Raw genomic sequence first — 10,625 nt, 5'->3', positions numbered from 1 at the left:
GGGCTGATTTATTTATTTTTTATTATAAAAAAAATGCCCACAAAAGGCGTCCATAGCCTTTAAGAAACTTTGTAAATAAAGGGCTTTACTCATGTTGCACTGATCCTGAGTTACAGCTTGTACTATACTCCAGAGCTGCAATCATAATTCTGTTTGTTACTACTGGAAACAGTGAACAAGATTGTCAACTCATTTTGGCCAGCTTACAATAACTGCTCAGGATAGACTTAATGTCTCAGATTGGAAATCAACAAAGTAAACAATTAAAACCAGTTTAATAGAGAACCCAGTAAAATTGTAAATACAGCTCTGGACTACTTAACAGGATGTACCATTTTTTTCGCCCTATAGGACGCACCCACGTTTTAGAAAAGGAAAATAAGAAAAAAAAAAAAAATTTGTCTTCAGCTCAGACCCCTAATCGGACCTCAGATCAGACAGAAAACAAAACATAAAAACTCAGCTCTCAAACTCCGGGTGCCACCAACACTCCTGAGATCCAGAACTCTCCATGCCGGGCTGTGACCCAACATCACACAGCGTGAGGTCACAGAGCACGTCTATGTCCTCACACTGTGTGCAGGTCAGTGTGCAGAGCCGGCAGAAGAAGACCAGGGAACAGCGAGTACAGAGTCAGCACAAAAAGCGCTGTATTCACCGCTCCCCGGTCCTACTGTACTAATGAGCACTTCCATAATGGAAGCACTCATTAGTATTCACCCTATAAGATGCACTGCCATTTTTTCCCCATCTTTGGTTGAAAAACTGCGCCATATAGAGCGGAAAATATGGTAACTCAATACAAAGTATGTAATGCAACCCAATTACTGAACCTTTTATGTAGATTGATTCTATATGCAAACTGTTGAACAGGAACTCTTCTGGTTTACACGCCAGGCACATTTACCTCTCCACATGTTATCCCTGTTCATCTCATTTTATTCCTGCAAATATGGCAGTGACCGATCCCAGGAGACACCACCCATCACCACAGGCAGCTGTCTAGTCTTCACCAAAAAATGAGACATAATGCTCCACTAATGCTAACTCCAACACTTAGGAGGGGGATCAGTGTAAACCAAATAAATAGGATTGGAGGAAATGTATGTGGCAGAGGTAGGTAGCAGGGCCCACACATGAAAAGGGACGAAGCGCAGAGAGACAAGCAATGTACAAGTAAACATCCCAGTCTCAGCCGCCATTCTTTCAGAGGGATACCATATAGTTCACGTCTCATCATATGTGGGTGAATGCAGCACAGCGTTCGTACTGTGCTTGAGAAGAGCCACATTTTTTTAAATGTGTCTAGACTTGTAGCTCCAGATCTAAGGAACACGTCTTGTATTAGTCTGGCAGTCACGTATCCTCATCCTCTTCATCTTCACCTCCTCTGAGTAGAAGCTCCATGTCTGTGCTCAGAGACACTCTGTGTTCTGTGTGAATTTATCGCAATAGAAAGAAAACAATTAGACCTATGTATTTAAACGATTAGACCTATGTATATAATATTATATTATCTTAAATAAATATATCTCACAAAAAGTTAGGGATATTTGGCTTTTGGGTAAAGTTTATGGAAAACGTAAAAAGTTCCCACTACACAGTGATATTATTTCATGAAAGTAGGGCATTTAAGAAGCAGCAGCAATGGTGATTTCCTCATCTCAACAACAGTGGTGGCTATACCCCCACACAAAATGTCAATGTCTCAATGACTTGTCATGTGGCCTTGAGCATCAAGCACAACGACGTCTACTGCTGTTCTCAAGTCGACTTATTGTCTGCTGAGGCATGGCATCCCACTCTTGTTGAAGGGAGGCCTTCAGGTCCTTGAGGTTCTGGGGTACAGGGTTACGAGCCTCTACATGGCAACTCAGCTGATCCCATAGGTTTTCAATGGGATTCAGGTCTGGAGAAAGTGCAGGCCACTACATTTGAGGTCCCCAGTCTCCAGCACTCGTTCCCTAATGATACGACCTCAATGAGCATGGATTGTCTGTCGTCCATGAAGATGAAATTAGGTCTGTGTTGTTTATGCAGAGGCACAATGACTGGATAAATGATGCTATTCAAATAGTATGGGCTTGTCGCTGTACCATTTACAAAGTGTAGGGCAGTTCTGTATTGACTAGACACATCTGCCCACATTGTAAACCCCCCCCCCACACAACCAAAGGCGACTCTGGTGACAACAGTGGCTGATGCATAGCGCTCTCCTTGACGTCTCCAACATCGCTGGCAGCCGTCTGAGAACATCCTGCTTGAAGCCTCACAATGGCGAGGTATTGTTGATCAATTTTTAGGTGTCGTCTTGGTCTCACGATGTCAAAATGTAAACAGCATGATGAGGAGGACTGTTTAAATACTGTTAAGCTCCTTGTTAGAGAACAGCAAGTTGTGCAAAAAGTACTGAAACACTGGACAGTTGAACAAGTGCATTCAAAAGTTTAGAGAAAGTCAAATTAAGTTCACCTGTAAAGGTTAGAGTGCATTTTAGGTTTATCCTGAAGTTTCACCCACAAGCCAAATATCCCTAACTTTTTGAGAAATATATAATATATATATATATATATATATATATATATATATATATATATATATATATATATATATATATATATATATATTTATTAGTAAGAAGTTACCTGGAATCATCGTGGATAGAAGGTATGTGTCACCGAGGTTCCTGGCCTCAGTGAAGTAAGAGCCGGTATTTTATGTGTCAGCAGCAGCTATTGCTAACTGACACCTTGAGATTTAGCATGGCTGTCATAGGTGATCTGGGACAGCTATTACTGGGAGTAGTCAAAGTGCTGGGTGGGCGACTACTCCCCATGTTCCAGGCTGGGTTTTGCCAGGAATAAAAACCAGCCAGCACTGCCAGGTGTGGTGGATTTACCTCCCTCTGACAGTGGAGCTCAGGAGTCTGTGTGCTGTGAACTGAGGGCTGTGGTGAGATTTGAGGTTTGAGCCGGGCTGGAGGACTCAGGCCACTCTAAAGGCGAACAGGGCGCCTATGGACTTGATGAGGCTGAACTGCTAACAGGGTGTGAATCAACACCAAGGAGAAAAAGGTGACTTTTATGGTTTATGGACTTTCCTTGTGTGTGAAGAAACACCAAGCCACCTGTGTTTTGTGATACAGCTTATCTGCATTTTGTTATACACCAATGTGTGAATAAACACCACTGTTTGATTCAGGAACTGTATACTTTGCCTCTGTACTGCATCTACTAGTCCTAACTACCAGAGCGAATCCCCACAATATAAATATTATATATACATAGATACATACATACACACACACACACACACACACACACACACAGGTGAAACTTGAAAAATTAGAATATCATGCAAAAGTTCATTTATTTCAGTAATGCAACTTAAAAGGTGAAACTAATATATGAGATAATATATGAGATAGACTTATTACATGCAAAGCGAGATATTTCAAGCCTTTATTTGTTATAATTTGGATGATTATGGCTTACAGCTTATGAAAACCCCAAATTCACAATCTCAGAAAATTAAAATATTACATGAGATCAATATAAAAGGATGTTAAATAGAAAAATGTAGGACCTCTGAATAGTATAATCATGCATATGTACTTAGTACTTGGTTTGGGCCCCTTTAGCATCAATTACTGTCTCAATGCGGCGTGGCATGGATGCTATCAGCCTATGACACTGCTGAGGTGTTATGGAAGACCAGGATGCTACAATAGCAGCTTTCAGCTCTTCTGCATTGATCGTTCTCATGTCTGTCATCCTTCTCTATGGGGTTCAGGTCAGGCGAGTTTCCTGGCCAATCAAGCACAGTAATCCCATGATTATTGAATGTTTTGGTACTTTTGGCAGTGTGGGCAGGTGCCAAGTCCTGCTGGAAAATGAAGTCCCCATCTCCATAAAGTTAGTCTGCGGAAGCAAGCATGAAGTGCTCCAAAATCTCCTGGTAGACGGCTGCATTGACTCTGGACTTTATGAAGCACAGTGGACCAACACCTGCAGATGACATTGCTCCCCAAATCAACACAGACTGTGGAAACTTTACACTGGACTTCAAGCATTTTGCATTGTGTGCCTCTCCATTCTTCCTCCAGACTCTGGGTCCTTGGTTTCCAAATGAGATGCAAATGAGTTGCTCTCATCAGAAAAGAGGACTTTGGACCACTGAGCAACAGACCAGTTCTTTTTTTCTTTAGCTCAGGTAAGACGCTTCTGACGTTGTTTGTTATTCAGGAGAGGCTTGACAACAGGAATACAACAGTTAAAGCCCATGTCCAGGATCAGTCTGTGTGTGTGGTGGCTCTGGATGAACTCGAGCCTCAGTCCACTCCTTGTAAAAGTCCTCAACACTTTTGAATGGCCTTTTCCTGACAATCCTCTCCAGGCTGCGGTCATCCCTGCTGCTTGTGCAACTTTTTCTTCCACACTTGTCCCTTCCACATAACGTTCTATTAATGTGCTTTGATACAGAACTTTGGGAACATCCAACTTCTTTTGGGGCTTTCCCTCCTTATGGAGGGTGTCAATGATGGTTTTCTGCACAACTGTCAGGTCAGCAGTCTTTCCCATGATTGTGATTCCTACTGAACCAGACTGAGAGGCAATTTAAAGGCTCGGGGACCCTTTGCAGGTGTTATGGATTAATTAGCTGACTAAAGTGTGACACTTTGAGCCTAGAATATTGAACCCTTTCACAATATTCTAATTTTCTGAGATTGTGAATTTGGGGTTTTCATAAGCTGTAAGTCATAATCATCCAAATATAACAAAGGCTTGAAATATCTCGCCTTGCATGTAATGAGTCTCTCATATATTAGTTTCACCTTTTAAGTTGCATTACTGAAATAAATGAACTTTTGTTTCTGTGTGTCGTTAAAAGATAGACAGTATCCCCCATAACAGTGACATCTACAGTACCCCCTTCCCCCACACAGTGCCCCGTCTCCATAAAATGGGACCTTCACAGCAGCCCACCCCCTTAACTTTGACCTTCACAGCAGCCTGCCCCTTTAACACTGAGTTCCACAGTACCCCACCCCCTTGACAGTAACCTCAACAGGGGCCCGCCCTCTTAACATTGATCTCTATAGCACCCGCCCCTTAACATTGACCATAGGTTACAGTCCTCTTAACTGTGACCTCCACCATTCCCAGCCCCCTTAACAGAGACCTTCACAGCGACTGCCCCTTTAACAGTGACTGCCCCAGTACCCCGCTCCCTTAACAGTGACCTCACAGTACCCCGCTGCCCCTTTAATAGTGGCCTCCACAGTCCACTCCTCTCTTAACAGTGACCACCACAGTGCCTGTCCCTTTATTAGTGACCTCCACAGTACCCAGTCTCCTTAACAGTGATTTCCACAATAACCCGCCCTCTTAACAGTGGTCTCTACAGCAATCTGCCCCTTAACACTGATCTCCATAGCAGACCGTCCCCTTAACTGTGACCTCCACCATTTTGTGACCCCTTAACAGAGACCTCCACAGCATCCTTCCCCCTTAACAGTGACCTCCACAGCGGCCATCCTTTTATTAGTGACCTCCACAGTAACTCGTCTCCTTAACAGTGATTTCCACAACACCCAGCCCCCTTAACAGTGGCCTCTACAGCAATCTGCCCCTTAACACTGACCTCCACAGAGGAGCGTCTCCTTAACTGTGACCTCCATAGCAGCCTGCCCTTAGGGTGGCCAGAGGTCCGGTTTTAGGCCAGACAGTCCGACTTTCAGACTCCCTGTCCTCCGTCCACCACAGGGCCTGGACGGACACAGGGATGTTCTTTTGAACAGCTCACCCTCAGATAGCAGCACTGTGCTGTCTGAGCGTGAGCTGCAGGGAGAAAGTCACCCTCCCTCGATCACCTGCAGCTAACAGAAGTTGATTTTTACCTTCATTTTTTCAATCCCAGTCAGCTACAGAGTGGGAGGGCACGTGGCCTTACCGAATCGGGGGCGTGGCTTAACTGGACCTGGAGGGGTTTTTAAGTCCGTCTTTTGAGGGTGGCCTAAATGGCCACCCTACCTGCCCCCTTGACTGTGACCTCCATAGCACTCCTCTAATAACTAAAGACATATATTTTTAAAAGCAACTTAAAATAAGTTAACTCAACACATCAAGTTAGACTAATTAAAAATCTCAGCAGTTGGCAGACTTTTGCCCCATATTTCATCTAGTAACTGAGATGTTAAGGCCTCTTTCACACGTGACGGATTAGGTACGGATGCATTCATTTAAACTCGCACCATTTTTTCCATGCGGGTGCAATGCGTTTTAATGCGTTTTTCACACGCGTGATAATAACTGAAGGTTTACAAACAACATCTCTTAGCAACCATCAGTGAAAAACGCATCGCATCTGCACCTGCTTCCGGATGCAATGTGTTTTTGTCTGAAGCCCCATTCACTTCTATGGGGCCAGGGCTGGGTGAAAAACGCAGAATATAGAAAATGCTGTGTTTTTCACTCAACGGAGAACTGATGCGTGAAAAAAAAGGAGATTTTTGTATAACTTACCAGCAAAATCTCTTTCTCGCTCTTCATTGGGAGGACACAGGAACCGTGGGTATAGCTATGTCCTCTAGGAGGCGTTGACACTAGTAAAAGCTGTTAACTCCTCCCCTGGCAGCTATACCCCCTCCAGTCTGGAGAGAGAGCTTCAGTTTGTGAACACGCAGTAGGAGAAGCAAGCCAACCAAGAAAAAACATGGAACACCGACCATGCCGAAGGACCCAACAGGGTTCAAACCAGCAACTGTCACAACTGTGACCGAACAACAATACTGGGTGGGTGCTGTGTCCCCCAATGAAGAGCGAGAAAGATTTTACTGGTAAGTTGTACAAAAATCTCCTTTTCTCACCCATATTCATTGGGGGACACAGGAACCGTGGGACGTCCAAAAGCAGTCCACGGGGAGGGAAAAACCACAGACCCATGGAAGCAAACGTCCCTGCTGGCATCTAAGAAAACTGACGCCTGCAAGACCACGCGGCCCAGGGCAGCGTCCGCCGATGCATACGTATGCACCTGGTAAAATTTTTTTAATGTGTGTAAGGGGGACCAGTAGCCGCCTTACACAACTGTGCAGCCGAAGCGCGATTCCTCCGAGCCCAAGAAGCGCCCACCGCTCTAGTGGAGTGAGCCGTGACACCTAAGGGCAGAACCCTGCTCCGGGTGCGTATGGTTCAGCACTTGCAGACCGAAACTAGGAGGATTGCCTCCTTGGAGGCCACGCACCCCTTTCGAGGACCCTCCGGAATGACAAAAAGGGGATCCGGACGGCGGAAGGAACCGGAGGCTACTAAATAGAGCTCCAGAGCTCTGACAACGTCCAAATGGTGTAACTCCTTTCCCTTAGGGTGTGAAAGAGATGAGCACAGTGAGGGAAGGACAAGTTTCTTGTTAAAATGGAAGTCAGAGACCACCTTTGGAAGAAAGGAAGGGACAGGCCGGTGAACCACCTTGTCCCTATCAATAACCAGCAAAAGTTCTCCGCAGAGAGCGCTGCCAACTCAGACACCATCTAATGGAAGTGACAGCGACCAGAAAAAACTACCTTCCAGGACAGGAGTAGGAGAGAATCTCCCGCCAGGGCTCCAGGAAAAAACCTGGAGCGTTGAGAGGACTAAATCCAGGTCCCAAGACGGTAAAGGAAGACAGTACGGAGGAACCGTATGTGACACTCCCTGAAGAACGGTCCTTACCAGCCCCAGGGGGGACCAGAGGCTGCTGGAAAGAATAGAAGCGCCAACACCTGACCCTTCAAGAACTAAGGCCAGACCAAGGTCCAACCCTGATTGTAGAAGGGACAGGATCGTGGGGAGAGAAAAAACGAAGTGGCGGACATCTCAGCTTCCACACAACCCCAGGAAGGACCTCCACCCCCTGGACGATGCAGGCTTGCGGATGACATCCGCCGGCGAACGAAAAGACCTGAAATACCAATGGAAGACTGGACTCTGCGACAGAAGGCCATCTCTGAGCGGCAGTGACCAGAAACATCTCCTAGAAGGAGAACGAGGTCGGCATACCACGTGTGACGGCCAATCCCCAGGGTGACTAGGATAGTCTGAATACCCTCCATCCTGATCTTCCGCAGAACTCTGGGCAGGAGAGGAGGGGGAAACGTAAAGGAGGGAGCCCCTGCCAAAGGGAAATCAGGGCGCCCACGCCGCAAGCTTCCGGACTTCCTGCTCAGGAGAGAAAGGTGGGAAGCTTCCGAGTCAGACTTGAGGCCAACCAGTCCACGTCCGGGAGACCCTAACGCAGACAGATCGCCTCGAACACCTTCCGCAGTCCCGGAATACAGAAGGGAGAGGCCTGTAGCCATTTTGTCCGAGGAGGAAGAAGAAACAGAAGGGTGTTCCGGTCCAGGAATGGAACGTCTATCAACATGGCAAGATGTGACAGCAAATCCGCTCTGTCTGGTGTGGGGAGTCTCGTAGCCTACCCACGGAATAGGCGGTGGAAAGTATGACCACCAGAGGGCTGACATGACCTAGACATTAGTCATGTCTTAAGGAAAGTAATGCAGAAACAAGTAGCACACCCAGGACCAGTGGGAAGGATTAACCCATAGAAGGAAAGATGTGGAGTGCGCCACAACCCACCAGCCGGGGCCGGAACTCTGAAATAGAAGGCCACAAAGGAACACTCCGTGCAAATGCGTATACAACAGGCGTTTAATGACTGCGCCAAAACTCCGCCATAGGAGGAAGTCAAGCAAGGGGAGCCACAACTGTATCGCTAGCGGAATCCACCACCTGACGAAGGAGCTGAGCAATAAGAACCATAGCATGCAGTGGTAACGCAAATACCACTCCCCGAGAAGGGGGGGGGGGGGGGGAAGGCTATCCCGTAGAAGTCATGACACTATACTGTCCCAGTTAAGTAGAGTTAGCCTTAAACACTTACCTCGGAAAGGCTCTGAACAGGAGCAACAGCAATGCTAGTGTAAGGGTAGAACCCCCAGCTGAGGGGGACTACAGAGTCAGTGAACCCTCGACTTGACACATAAGTGTTGCTAGGCAACCCCTCTGAGAAGACAGAGGATGTCACAACTATGCACCAGAACAGCACCGAAAGATAAGGAGCCCATGTGGAAACAGCTACTGTATCCCCCGGCGGCACCCATACAACACAGATGCAGAGCAGCAGCACCCGCGGGTATCGGCTGTTGCCACGCCCCACTGTGAAAGAAGCTAAGGCATCGAGAGCCGTGGCGAAGTTCAACTGCAGCACAAGATGCTTAGGTATTCCCCTGTAAGCGGACCACTAGTGGAAGGGGAATGCAAGAGGAAGCACGGTGATGGGAGAAGGCAAATGCATACGGCAGGAACAGAACCCAGTGGAGATGCAATGCCGCCACTTACTGAAGGGGGGATGCATACGTCCGGCACTAAAAACAGTGTAATTGTACTTAGTCCACCAACTGCAGGGGACAATACAGGATCTTCTCAAAAAATTAGCATATTGTGATAAAGTTCATTATTTTCTGTAATGTACTGATAAACATTAGACTTTCATATATTTTAGATTCATTACACACAACTGAAGTAGTTCAAGCCTTTTCTTGTTTTAATATTGTTGATTTTGGCATACAGCTCATGAAAACCCAAAATTCCTATCTCAAAAAATTAGCATATTTCATCCGACCAATAAAAGAAAAGTGTTTTTAATACAAAAAAAGTCAACCTTCAAATAATTAAGTTCAGTTATGCACTCAATACTTGGTTGGGAATCCTTTTGCAGAAATGGGAAGAGAAAGTTGAGAGACGCAAGACCCAACACTCTGGATGAGCTTAAGGCCGCTATCGAAGCATCCTGGGCCTCCATAACACCTCAGCAGTGCCACAGGCTGATTGCCTCCATGCCACGCCGCATTGAAGCAGTCATTTCTGCAAAAGGATTCCCGACCAAGTATTGAGTGCATAACTGAACTTAATTATTTGAAGGTTGACTTTTTTTGTATTAAAAACACTTTTCTTTTATTGGTCGGATGAAATATGCTAATTTTTTGAGATAGGAATTTGGGGTTTTCATGAGCTGTATGCCAAAATCATCAATATTAAAACAAGAAAAGGCTTGAACTACTTCAGTTGTGTGTAATGAATCTAAAATATATGAAAGTCTAATGTTTATCAGTACATTACAGAAAATAATGAACTTTATCACAATATGCTAATTTTTTGAGAAGATCCTGTATATAAGGCAATTACTGTAACCGTAGTAGTGCAATTACTCCCTATGGAAGGGGTAATGCATACAAGGAGTACTGCTAGCAGAAGTGGTCATGCATACAGCAGGAACTGAATGCAACGGTAGAGAGATTACGCCGTTTATGGAAGGGCACGCATATGCGATATGCAATTACTCCACCTAAGGAAGAGGTAATGCCTACGGTAACCACCGAAATGGTGATAATGCCATAACGAGACTACCTAGTGGAAAAGTAATTCTGTCCCCTCTGGAAGGGGAAACGCCTCCGGGGGTCACTGACAACAGCTCTCTAGCAGTTATAATGCCTAAAGTAGGTATGGTATGCAGCAATGGTGCAAATACTCCACCTTATGAAAGGGGGTAATGCAAACCACAAGAACTGCTGGCTACTGTGGACG

The 10,625-nt window shown here is 45.7% G+C and overlaps 1 protein-coding gene across 3 annotated transcripts in view; it reads right to left on the bottom strand.

Annotated features, from left to right (window-relative positions):
* Positions 1-257: 257 nt before the first annotated feature.
* Positions 258-10,625, bottom strand: part of SLC35C2 (solute carrier family 35 member C2) — a 46,134-nt gene continuing 35,766 nt past the window's right edge. For all 3 annotated transcript variants that reach the window (XM_040434600.1, XM_040434601.1, XM_040434602.1), the window contains one exon: positions 258-1,433. In XM_040434600.1, the coding sequence (XP_040290534.1) occupies positions 1,357-1,433 (77 nt within the window). In that variant the 3' untranslated portion in view covers positions 258-1,356. The remainder of the gene's footprint in view (positions 1,434-10,625) is intronic.

This window comes from Bufo bufo, chromosome 6 (genome assembly GCF_905171765.1).
Source record: "Bufo bufo chromosome 6, aBufBuf1.1, whole genome shotgun sequence".
NCBI lineage: Eukaryota > Metazoa > Chordata > Amphibia > Anura > Bufonidae > Bufo > Bufo bufo.
Note: the sequence above shows the minus strand (reverse complement) of the source record. Positions and strands in the feature narration are given on the sequence as shown.